The 12,939-nt window shown below is 44.3% G+C and overlaps 1 protein-coding gene across 1 annotated transcript in view; it reads left to right on the top strand.

Moving 5' to 3' along the window:
- Window positions 1-200: 200 nt before the first annotated feature.
- Window positions 201-12,939, top strand: part of MTHFSD (methenyltetrahydrofolate synthetase domain containing) — a 22,164-nt gene continuing 9,425 nt past the window's right edge. Inside the window, exons 1-6 of the mRNA XM_023536673.1 lie at window positions 201-266; window positions 3,861-3,964; window positions 5,363-5,476; window positions 8,190-8,303; window positions 9,689-9,779; window positions 12,772-12,911. Coding sequence (XP_023392441.1) covers window positions 251-266; window positions 3,861-3,964; window positions 5,363-5,476; window positions 8,190-8,303; window positions 9,689-9,779; window positions 12,772-12,911 — 579 coding nt within the window. The 5' untranslated portion in view covers window positions 201-250. The remainder of the gene's footprint in view (window positions 267-3,860; window positions 3,965-5,362; window positions 5,477-8,189; window positions 8,304-9,688; window positions 9,780-12,771; window positions 12,912-12,939) is intronic.

Below are 12,939 nucleotides of genomic sequence, written 5' to 3' on the forward strand. Positions count from 1 at the left end.
AACGCGCGAGTCTCGCCTGCAAATCTGTCCAACTGGTCCACGGAGCCGCAAGCGCATGCGCACCCGCCGGCCCCGTACCTGTACCACCAGGCCTGCGCCGCGATGCCAGCGGCAACCACCCCCTGCGCTCCTCCCCCACCACCCCGGGCCGGCGGCCAGTGCGCAGGCGCAGGGGAGAACGCGCGCGAGAGTGACGTCATCAGTTTGCACCGCCCCGACCCGGGAGGTGTCGCGCGCTGACGGCGTCGCCATGGAGTCGAGGGCGGGTGAGAAACCAGTAGGGAGATTGGCTGGCGAGGGGTAGCGGGAGAGACGAGAGGGTTCGCGGTCGCCAGACAGACTGGCGGGTGAGGGGCAATCGGAGAGACCACCGGGGGCGGGCCGGGGGCGCCAAGAGACCGCATCGATAGGGCAGAGAGACCACCGGAGAGAAGGGAGTGGTAGTCTGGGGTCCGCTCGGGAGGACGGGGGAACGTGAAGGGGTGTTCCGCGTCGAACCTGCGGTGGGCTCGGACTCGGATGCCGAAGCCGGTTGGTAGAATAAAGATAATGGGAGAAGAGGAAGGAGGGCTACCAACTGACCAAGTGGTGGTGTCCGTGGGCCCCGTACCATTCATCACAATTACTCCCCTGAGATCTGCCCTCCATATTATCCCCATTTTACGGAAGGGGAAACTGAGGCTCACAGCTGCTGGCAGAGGCAGGACCGGACACCAATTTAACCTTAGCACTGGGGCGTTTAATCACTGTCCTCTTAACAAATGTTTTCTGGGACCTCGAATTACCAGGCATTGAGGAAGCTTGCCCCAGAGTTTCTGAGATTCGATGATTGATTGTAGGATTGCCTGGCAAAGATAATATTAGAACTCATGGTGCGCTGGGGTCTGTCAAAGCCAGGTTCCACAACCGTGAATAAATCCATTCCTGCCCTTAATACACGTGCAGCATATAAACTGTACAGCAAACAGATGCCGCTAATACAGTGGGATGATAAGACTTTTGGAGATGTCTGTGGAGTGCCAGGACTGAGCTTAGGGCTAGAGGTAGAAGAATGAAACCCAAGCTGACCTGACCTGCAATAACAGAACAGGGTTCAGGCACTTCACACATTAATACATGTTATGTTTTATTATCCTAATCATCTCCTACGTTTTCATAACTTTCCGAGGGCAAGAATCTGCCCTATTCTCTCCCTCCCTGCCCAGTTAGCCCATTGCTTTCTAAATGAGAGTCACTCAGATGTTTGTGATTGACTCTCCAGAACAAGGGCCCCAACTTCTACATTTCTTGTGTCCCACACAGTACCCTGCACAGTGTTGGTGATATTGTAGGACCTATGGGTTGTTAGTGAAAGTGATAAATATAATAGCTTTATGATAGTTATGTAATTATTTCTGTTCGGGGGGAAAAAGCAAACAAACAGGGCGCTCTGCATTCCTAAAGAAAGGACTTTCGTTTGCCACTGAGCGCTCAGAGAATGTTTTCTGGGGGAGGCGGCATCTCAGCTAGTCCTGAAGGGAGAGGGAGGAGAGGAAGTACCAAGGCCTGAAAGAGAGAGAGGTGGGCAGATGTGTGGGGCCGGGGACCAATAGTAGTTGAGCCACTTTTTGAATTCTCAGGAATGATGGGAGATGAGGCCAATGTAGCCAGCAGAGCTTTGCAGCTCATTTCAGAACTAGTGACAGAGTGATCCTCAGGGCACTGGAGCAGAATGGAGGGGACACTTCCTGGAGGTGATGCCAAAGCTGAGCCTTAAAGAGTGAAGGTTTGTGGGAGAAACAGAGCTGAGCAGACTTCAGCAGAGACCAGAGGTGCAGAGTTCTCAGCAGAAAAGACAAGTCAAGTGCTGGACATCGCCTGTGTGGCTCTTCTCAGGCTGACAGCAGTATAGTCTCAGTGTGCATCTTTAGAGATGAGTTCCCTAAGCACACCTGAGTCTGCATTTTTGATTTCTGGAGTGGTTCAGAAATCACAACTAGGGTCAAAAGGCACCAGTGGTGTTTGCAGTGGGCTCCAGGAGGCTCGGGTCTGGCTGTGAAAGGCCTTGTATGCACACTGTGCCAAAGGGATCAAGGTCTATCCTGAGGGCCTTTAGCTGTGGCCCTTACACCTTAGAACTACACATTTAACAAATTGATAGGTGGGGATTGTAAAGCATTCATCAGTAACAAAAGGTTGGAGACCACCTATCGCCCATCAGTAGGGGACTACTTGAATAAATTTCGACCTGTCCACATAGCGGAATACTATACAACTGCACAAAAGGATGAGGGTGCTTTTATATACCTTATGGACTGATCTGCAAGACAAAGTAAAAACGACAAAATACAGAGCAGTGTGTATAGCCATATGGATAGTGCACTACCTCAGGCAGAGGAAATGAGGACGAGATTAAAAGTGTCTCTGTGTGAAGCCTGAGATATCTGGGGAAAAATTTATAAGAAGACACAGGTGCACTGATCGTCTTGGGGGAAGGGACCTGGTACCTGGCAGACAGTAAGGAGAGAGGCTTTTCATTATAGATCCTTTCATATATTTAAAAAATTCATTTACGAGAAGTTAAGCTTTTAGGATGTAATTTATCCACATGATTCAAAACCACAGTTTAGAAAAATGAGACCAGCTGCCAGCTTCATCCCACCAGCCATGCAGGTGACTCCAAGCTCTATCTGGCCTTTGTGTCACTTTTGAGCAGCTTCCACTCATTTAAGGGAGACTGAGGACTTGAGAGGTTAAACCTGCCCTTCCTTCCTGCCAGGGTGATGAGAGGTACCCCAGCCACACACACACTGTGTAGGACCTCATGTTCACAGTCTGGGTCTGTATAGTTATGTTGAATACCATCTAAGTTCTCTGAAAGCAGCCAACTTTTCATGCTAGTGTCAGAGATGCATGTCTGTGTGTACATGTTCCTCTGGAGGCTTTCAGAAGGCTTAGGGTAGATAGATAGCACTTTTCTTCACTGGGAGTTATATCTAGGCACTGAATCTGCTTCTGGGTTAGCAGCGAAAGTACACCAGTGAATGAGATTACCACATATGAAATTCCTCACTTCATAATTCACAATGCTGGCCACATAATACATCGTTTTGAAAGTAAACCAAATAGTAGATATCAAAGTGATTTGAAACAAACTTCTGTACAAGGATATACTTTTGGACTAACAAAAGCAAAAATTCAGTGAACATTTTAAAATGTGTCTATGAATGTGCTCGTTTTGTTTTTTCTATTTTAATTGGAAACTGCTTTTTATATTTCTCCACTCCACGAGGAGCACATAGTTAATGCAGATTTCAGTAGGACCATCCCAATCAAGCACTTAAAGTATATTTGTTGCCTAAAGTTGCATTTCCAATGTTGGGTACAGATAGAAGATTCCCACACTAACAAAAGGGCCGTAGTTGGTGATTCAAAGTAATAGCTAGCTTATAAATCACTTAGGATTAGGGCAAGCGTACTGGATTTACAGCAAGAGTAAACTAATAACAGCTATCTCAACACTAAATAGACAGTTAAATGACATTGCCTTGACAGCAGAATTCACATCTCTAAGTGAGAACTCTAAGAATGCTAGGTTATATGGTTTAAGTTGCATTTTGTTCTGCTACAGTTAATAGAACTGAGTTAAACACGGATTATGTTGAATTTACTCTATTTTTGGACTTCAGCAATTTGTTGTGAGTATAAAACTTATTGCTAACCCTGATTTTATGATGTAGGGATCAGAAGCTCTAGATCCTAGTTAGGCCTGGTAGAGACTGGAGGGTCCAGCTGGAACAGGCGTGCAGTAGGACCCAGGATGCCTGTGCTGTGGAATTCCTTTCTGCTGTATTAATCAGTCACACCCTTTGTTGTGATAGCTATTTCCAAACAGGACATTCGTGAGCAGATTTGGGACTACATGGAATCACAAAATTTAGCTGACTTTCCCCGGCCTGTTCATCACAGGATTCCCAACTTCAAGGTACTGGGATATTCAAAAAGAAAGCACGATATTCCTAAATGAATGACATTAGTAATACAGTTACCATTCTGCTTCATCTGGTGGATTCAAATTTGGTGAATAGTGAGTGGTGGTGTGAAGTCCGAACCACCAGGCCACAGTGTTTTTGTGTTTTGAGACACCTCTCATCATGTTACTTAACCATCACTCTCAGGGCCTCTTGCTTTTCTGTGCAGGGTGGGTTGGTTGGTTGTGTCTTGCCATGAGGTGGTTGCTCAGTCTGCTGTTTATCATTTGATGCAAAGTGAAATGTTTATCCTGGCTGTAAGCATGTTATTGTTGTGGTGCCTTTTCATAAAACTAGTTCCCTAAGGATAGTAAGGGTGATGTGCTCTGAGAGGGAGCCCTACCACTAGCACCTTTGGAAAAAGGATGGTCTCACCAGCCCTGATGACTCTGGGCCTCAGTTTCCCAACTGTTCAGAATAGAGGATAATCAAAGATGTCTGTTTATGATGGTATTAATAGAAAAAAGTTTGCTTGAAAGAGGCAGCATACACAGCTCATAATCTCTAGCATCCATGTTTTCCAAGAGAAAGAAAGTGATTTTTGAAAATATACTGATTGTTCTTTCAGGCCCAAAGGATGTGGCCCGTTTGCTTGCCAACACCCCTGCCCCACCCCTCGTTTTGGCTGGGCTTTCTCTCCCCAGCCTGGCTTCTAAGAAGCATGCCCCAGCCCCTTATGGTCTTTAGCTGAGCTGGTTCCGAGGCCATCCTGTCCTTTCGAAAAACAGTTCTTTTAGATGATTTTTGTTGCTACTCTGTTTTGTTTTAGTGCTTGTTACTCCAGAAAGAGAAGTGTACATGGAGTACAGGGAAAAGATGAAAGATGAACAGAATCAGTAGTAATCTTTAAAAGGGAATCAACTAGGAGAGGGATGGGGGTTCTGGGTTAGTGCTCTAACCTTGATTTATATGCTGTTTTGATTTAGGTGGTGGTTGCACAAGTGTGTTCATTTTGTGAAACTTAATCAACCTATGCACTCATGATTTGTACACTTTCTGGAGTGTATGTTTTATTTCAGTAATAAATTGGGGCTAGACCAGCTTTCTCAGCCCCTTTTCCCTGACCGCTTTTTTTAGATGTTTCTTTGGGTGATTGTTAAATCTTGTTTCAGAATTAGCACTAATGCCTATCTGGGTGGGCTGCTGGAGCGAACTGCTCAGGCTGCAGTTGTCCTCTCAGTAACATGCTATTGCGTTTAAAAACAGGGTGCTCCTCATGCCGCTGAGCATTTCCCACGCTTGCAGGCGTTCAAAGTGGCCAGAACCATTAAAGTCAACCCTGATGCTCCCCAGAAAAATGCTCGCTTCTTCGTCCTCGATGTAAGTGCAACTCTGTCTGTTTGCCTAACCAGGGCTCTTATCTGGCTTGCCAAAACATCAAAGACCTAGAGGTTTTTGCCAGAACGCGGGAAGTTAAAGTGGATCCCGATAAACCACTGGAAGGTGTTCGGCTGTTGGCACTGCAGGTAATCCCATTTCCTGAGCCAGAGCCTTGCCTCTGACAGGAAGGCAGTCTCCAGGTGGCTGGTAAATGTGTGCAATACTGTATTTGGGAGGATGTGCTTCTGACTCATTCCCCTGTAGAACATGCCCTGGAGTTGTTTTTTCCAAGAACAGTCCAGAAGTCTTTTGGCTGTTTAGCAGTCAATCAGAAATCCTGAGTGTTTCTAAATTCAAAGAAAGTTAAAGGACATTAAAAACAATGACAGTGAAGCATTCTCAATTCTGATGTTCTTCATTAGCAGAGAAAGATGACAATATGTTTATTTCCTTGTGCCTCATTTGTAATATTACAATTCTTTGAAAGTTGATAACCAGTGAGTAAGATATCTGATAAATGAGTTCCTAAAATATTTAAATTTGAATGGTGTTTCTTAAATACGTATGCCCCTTTTCAAGAAAAAAAAATTTCCACACGGTTGGCTTTAAATAATTTATTATAATTAAATATGTCTAATCACAAAACTTGATATAAATTTTAATGCTTGTAGCTCTTACAGTACTATAAAACCAAAAGAAGCATATAAATTAAATACAAACAAAACTATAAAAGTAATACTATGCAAAGAACAGCACTAAATTTATGTAATTGGTGATGCTCTTTTTTTGAATATGGTCCTGAATGTTAGCGGGATCTTTGGGATTCTGCCTTATGCTGCCATGCCTCGTGCGGTGACCCGGTTCTCCCACAGCTCCTGAGAAGCCTCGGTTATGCAGGGCACCTTTCATCCTTTCTGGTGAAGTGACTACCAGAAAGGAATTTTACAGAGAACAGAGGGGGCTTTAGGAATTCTGCTCTGGTTCTTTCAACTCTCTCGTTTAGGAGAGCTTCTGTCTTCTGTTTGCGGTTCAACCCTAAGAGGGGCCTCCAGTTTAGACTCTTCCAGAAGCATTCTTTTGTATCAACCTTATTTCCCCAGTCAGTAAATCACTTTAATGAACTAGAGGTAATAATCGAAGCAGCAGCAATGAAGGACCCACAGTGGGCAGTTATTGCACAGTGTGACCAGAGTCAGCTCTCTGCATGTGAGGTTCAGGGTGGTCTTACCTGTCATCCTCTCAGAGCACAAAATCAAAGACCTTGAATGTGTTGGAGATTTTACACTTTGCCAAGGCAGCCTGTGAGGGGAATGTAGCCAGGCGACAGGAAGGAATAACAGTCCTCGTTGTCACTTCATGTATTCAGGGGAAATAAACAGCGGAGCCATATTCCAGGCTCTGGGCCAGGCACAGGGACATAGTGGCGAAAAAGATACAATGACACATATGATCCCTATGCTCTAGGGCTACAGACTCATCAGTGGTTTCTGAAAACTTTAGTGGGTTAAGAATCATGTAGGAAGCAGATAAAACGGCAGGTTCCTCAGTTCCACCTGAGTGCAGGCAGGGATGGTGATAAACACGGCCACAGACCATACCTGGGGACACAGTGGCCTGTGCTTGGGGATGCACAGCTTCCTAGGCCTTGACTCGATTTCTGGAGTCTGTTTAATAAACACCTGATGGTGATTGATAACCACTGGCCCAGGCAGCGTTTGCCAGCCCTAGCTGCACGTTAGTATCCTCCAGGGAGCTTTGAAGACGATCTGTTGCCAATATCAGGTTCTGAATCAGAGCCTCTGAGTGGGTCTGGACCTTGGTAAGTCTGAAAGCTCCCTAAGTGATGCTGACATACAACTAGGGTTGAGATCCGCTGAGCTAGAGGTTGAGCAGCTTCTGGAAAACAGAGAGTAACCGAATTAGTCTGCAGTATGCCAGAGTCATCTGGAGACTGCAAATGAAATGAACCCAAAACTCTTTAACACTCAAAAGGAAAATAGTATGTGGTTTTTACCTGTGTTGAAATACTCCTCCTTTGTGGTTAAAAAACCTTTATTTAAGTAAGCCAAACTGATTTTATAGGTCTTTTATTGGTCTCAGGCTGCCATTTCCTGCATAAAAACTAAAACATTTTTCACACAAAATGTTTTATAAATTTTATGATTGCCTTATGGCCTGCCCCTTCATGATCTGCAAAGGGACTCTTGGGCAGTGGTTCTCCTGATGGACCTGGTGGGCTTGTTAAAGCAGATTGCTGGGCCTGCCCCCAGGGCTCTGATCATTTCTAATAAGTGCCCAGGAGTTGCTGTGGCCACTGCCCAGGGCCCCCACTTTGAGAAGCCCTGTGTCCTCTGGCACTCAAAATCTGAGAACTAAATAAAAGAAAAGGCTGTTGACACAGGTCAGTATAAAATATTGATTATAACGAGTGCTGATCTCTTAGACTGTGATTTATTGAATAGCAAACTAGATATAAATGCTTAATGGAATATTTTTAATGTAGCTATGCTACGCCAGTTTCAAATTAAAACACCATATAGGGGGCACAGGAAAGTTAATGGTTGGAAGTTTTATGAGAACAGAACTTTGGATTTGTGTTATCATTTTTTACCTGTAATGATTTTCAGTGGCAAGTAAAGTAGAATTAGTGAGTTTAATGAATACCCTGCCTCTTTCATCCTAAGGCTGGGCAGATAGTGGCTCTGAGTAAATTGCATTATTTACTTGTTTGCAAACTAGTAACTTTGTTGGCACACACCGAAAGTGAAGACAGTAGTAACTTGCTTCTGTTCCCGAAAAGTTAGTATACGCAAGAAAATTCCTGTTTTATTTTGTAATTCATTGTCTTTTTTTTAAAAGAGCAAAAAAACATTGCTGGTTCCAACACCACGACTGAGAACAGGGTTATTTAATAGGATCACACCGCCGCCTGGGGCAACTAAAGACATGCTGAGAAAATGTGCCACCTCTGAGGTAAGTACGAGAAGCAAGTCACCAAGGAAAGAACTGTTCTTGGCTACAGCTTCTGGTGAGTTAGAATTCTGTAAAATATACCACAAAGTTTGAAATTTATTTTTAACAAAATCAAATGAACAGAGATGATAGAGTATTTAGCAATTTTGTCATTAAGAGAGCCAACTAGAAAAACTGTGACTACATGGATTCCATTTTTGTTACTTAGTTTTTATTTTGCACTAAGCTGGCAAATTATAAATTCTCTGTTAAAAAAGAAAAGGGAAAACAAGTTATCTGGTACTCTGCTGCCCTCTAGTGTTAATATGTGACATTTAGTGCTCAGCATTTTTTCAGATGCCTCCAGGGCAATAAGGGACATGGTAGAATTTCCAAAATATGTTCAATTGGAACTTGCTTCACCAGTTCTAAATTAATGACTGCTGTCGGCTCACCGAGGCTGCCACACACTGAGCCCATTAAAACAGAGTTAGAGACAAGGGCCTGGACATGAGATGCCTGCCTCCGTGTCCACTGAGATTGAGAAAAGATAGGCTTTCCCACAGTGGGTGCACCATTGGCTGATGACTGGTTTGACGGGAGGCCCCAAACTAATCCCATGTACTGATCCTGTAAGCAACTTGTCATACTTGTAGACAGAGATCAATACCACACCCAGTGATCCACTTCTGATGGATACTGCTCCGTAGTGTCCCAGTCTGGTTTCTTAGATTTACCTTTAGCCCTCATCAGAATCGTGACCATATCAGCCTCCCCATTTGTTAAATACAGGCCTCCATTTGTTAGTATATGTGGGTGCATTTTGCTGGCATAAGTAATATTTCAGAAGTGAGTATGCTGTACATGAAAATAATACCCTCTAGCATTTCATACTTAGTTATTATATCACATACACTTACTGATCATGTCTTAGGTGCAAAATGCTTTACCTCCGTGATCTCATTTCATTTTAACACCAGTCTGATGAGGATGGTGTCCCTGTCTTGAATGAAGAAATTGAAGCTCAGAGAGCTTCCTTCTGCTGAGGTCAAAGGGCAGAGACATCTGGACCCAGTTCTGTGTGACTCCTCTGAGCCTCTTCTGCATCATGGAAAAAATGATTTGCTAAATATTATGAAATTAATATTCTATCCATTTTTGCTGTCAGTTCTTCCTGGTGTCTTTCCTGGGAAAGAAATAGAGGGAAATTTTCCTAAAATGGTTTCCGAGCCCTGGTTTTCCTGAAATGCCATTTCTGCAATGCCTCACGTTTGTTGTAGGCCTGTGTACGTATTTGCTTCTTGTAGGAGATTCTTCAGAACCTGAGTGCTCCTTGCCTGCACATTATGAGATGAGGCAGCCACTCGCTGCTGGGAGAGCTTTTAAGTCCGCATCTGTGTCCACAGGGTGTGAAGAACTATAGCGTTCCTGTGGGCTTGGATTCCAGGGTCCTTGTGGACTTAGTCGTGGTGGGGTCCGTTGCCGTTTCTGAAAAAGGTAAGATTAAAAACAGGAACTCTCGGACGAGACCCCTTACCCTGCAGCTTACTGTTCCACCAGCTCTCTGTTCATCTTTTAGATGCTGACGGTAAGGGATTTCAGCTTCTTGGGCGCACGCCTGGAGAGTTAACTCCGTCCCTCCCATTCCTGGCCCTACTCAACACCTTTATAGTATTTTCAGTCTTCTCAATGGGAAAAATAAAGTGAGATAATCTGTCTTCAGGTGGTGAAAGATTGTTTCTCTGTTCTTAAGTTAACCGGAACTGGAGCTGAATTTATTTGCAGAATGTCAGTAAATAGTTGGTTTTGGAGAGCCTCCAGTGTATGAAAAAACATTAGGTTCTAAACCTTGTTTTTGTTATGAAGCAGCAGCTCCTAGACAACATGCAGTGCCCCAAGCCTGCCTCCGGGGCCCGGTGCTTTGGCATGCAGGCAGGTGAGCAGCACTTGGCCCCTGTGGTTCCTGAAGTACCCGTGGTACTTCGTCCCCCTCTGCACTGCTCTTCCCCAGATGAAGTTTGATGCTCTTTGAACACAATCTGCTTATTCTTCAGTGGGATCAGTGGTTCCAGATGGGATCAGCCCATTGCAGACCTACGTTTGTACTGTGAAATTTGGGGCCCTCTTTAAAGAAAAAAAGAGAGACTATCCTAGGATGCTCATCCCCACATCTCTCTCTTTGAAAATTATTCAGTTAACGCTAAGTTCTTTTTTCAGGAGAGGTACCCAGTAAATAGTTGGTAAGAGATGATTCTAAATCATTCGTTGGTAAGAGATGATCTAAATCATTCGTTTCAAACCTCGAGCATTGTGTTTTTAAATGCTGGCCATTAATATCTTAACCTTCCGTTTACTTTCTTTTCCCAACTCTCACTCTAAGCTGGTATGTGAGATGTAGTGCTTCATTCTTTGCACATGAACACACGACTCCGCACGTCTGCTGTGGGCCAGGGGCCAGGCTGGCGCAGTGGTCTCTGCCTTGGGCCCACAGCGAGTGGGAGGAGCAGACACAATAGCTGAACTGCAGTGAGATGTGCTTGGTGTTAGAAGTGGAGGTTAAGGTAGACGTCGTGGGGTCAAAGGAGGGACCTATGAGCCTCAAGCAGGGCATCACCTCAGAAGTGACTTCAGGGCTAGCTCTTGCATGCTAAGTGTTTTCGAGGCAGATGGAACAGAAGAGGGTGGATTGGTGTGTTTGCGTAGCAGGGCCTTCTGGTGATTGGGGCCGGCTTTCCTGAGGCCCTGAGGCCACGTGACTGGGATTTGGGCTATACTCTTCTGGCAATGGGAAATTAGCAAAGATTTCTTCTTTCAAAAGATCATCAGGAGTTTTCTCTTTGGGCTCGTGATGTATGAAGAAAAACACAGTGTTTTGTAAATGTCACCATCCAGATAACCTCCTGATTAAAACAAAATCACCATGCATATGTTTGGAAACTTTGGATGGCACAGAAAGCGTCACCTCTGCACTCTCCTTCCTCCTTTCCCCAAACACCCACTGTCAGCTGTTCCTTGTGTTGGTACACATAAACACCAGCACCATGTGAGACACAGGTACTGCATGCATCTGTGTGTGTGTGGGCAGGGGGAGGTTGTATATTCATCCTGTGTCTGTTTTCACAGCAGGGACAGCAGCACTTACAAAGCTCTGTGCCCCGCCAGGTGACGTATCTCCATGGTCTTTGCCCATCATCGCAGATGGCTTGGCCTCCTTTTGTAGAATAGGCCTGACTGAGGGGCATTTAAGTTATCTCCAGGGTTTGGTTTGGTTTTTCCCTTAGCAATAATGCTAGAATGAGATGTTGTCTCATCATGCAGTCTGGGTGTGTCTTTGGGGACTCTCCATGGGATAATTCCTAGGAAAAGAATTGCGAACCACAAGGTGGAGTTTAAATCCTGATGGATGTTGCCAAATTACCCACAGAAAGGTTGCCCACCTCACATCCCCAGCACCACATGCCTTGCCTCTCTCTCCACATCCTTGTTAATAACTAGAATCATCCAACTTTAATTTTTTTCTGTCTGATAGTGAAGACTGGTATTTCGTTAGCCTTTCGATTTGCATTTAGTTATGAGTGAAGTTGAACATTTCTCATACATTTGCTGCTTATCTGCCTGACTCTTCATATCCTTTGCTATTTTTCTGTTGAATTGTCTTTCTCTCTTCTGTTTGCATGCATGACTGGAGGCTTTTAATTTTAAAAGTAGCATGATTATATGTGCTTCTTAGAAGGACACAGGAGCAATGAAGCTCAAACTCTGGGTGGTGATGCTGATGCTGATGCTGATGCTGATGTTAAATGGGAGTCAGACTGCCCTGTCACGGCTTCCTGCCGAGGGGGATGTTTAGACTCATTTGGGAGCCAGAAGGCATTTTATTGTTTGCTGTCTCCTTGTATTCTTTTTTCTTGCTCAGCTTCAGATAATTCCTTTGTTGTGTTGCCATTTACAAATTTGCAAAAAAAGTGCTAATACTGCTTAAACCACTTCTCCTTTAGGAACTGTAGAATTGTATTGGGTAGCTATTCAGTGCTTTTTACAAGATAAGGCTGTGCCATCTTAAATCACATATCCCTGTCATTAGAGTTTTTATTTTTCCTTTAAGAGACTTTGATGCAAAAGATATTGCCTTTAGTTGGAAGTTGTTCTTAGTCTTTTTAAAAACTACTCTTTTATTACTTTTAAGTGTAGGCCTGCTAACATAAAGTGCACATAAAGGCAAGCTCAGTTTCCTTTTGTTGTATGTTTAACAGGTTTGAAGTTTACTTCATTGTGTGTTAACCACTATACATATTCAGTATTGTTGTTCTTTTTGGCTCTTGTAAGTCCATTTTTGGAGGGCTGCCTGTGAGGTTACTATGGAAATTTCTACGGAAGGGCCAGGGATATTGGGTCCAAGTTTGTCCTTTTCTTGTGACATAATGAAAAATTTACTCCTGATGACTACACAGACCCTACAGAGATATTGATTCTCTGCATTGTCTCTTAGGCTGGAGACTTGGGAAGGGAGAAGGTTATGCTGATCTTGAATATGCCATGATGGTTTCGATGGGAGCAGTCAGCCAGGAGACGCCAGTGGTTACCATTGTCCATGACTGCCAGGTGCTTCCTGTGGCCAAGCAGAGCCACTCCTGAGAAAATGAGGGGGAGGGAGGGA

The sequence above is a fragment of the Pteropus vampyrus genome, unplaced genomic scaffold (assembly GCF_000151845.1).
Source record: "Pteropus vampyrus isolate Shadow unplaced genomic scaffold, Pvam_2.0 Scaffold166, whole genome shotgun sequence".
In the NCBI taxonomy this organism is placed as follows: Eukaryota; Metazoa; Chordata; class Mammalia; order Chiroptera; family Pteropodidae; genus Pteropus; species Pteropus vampyrus.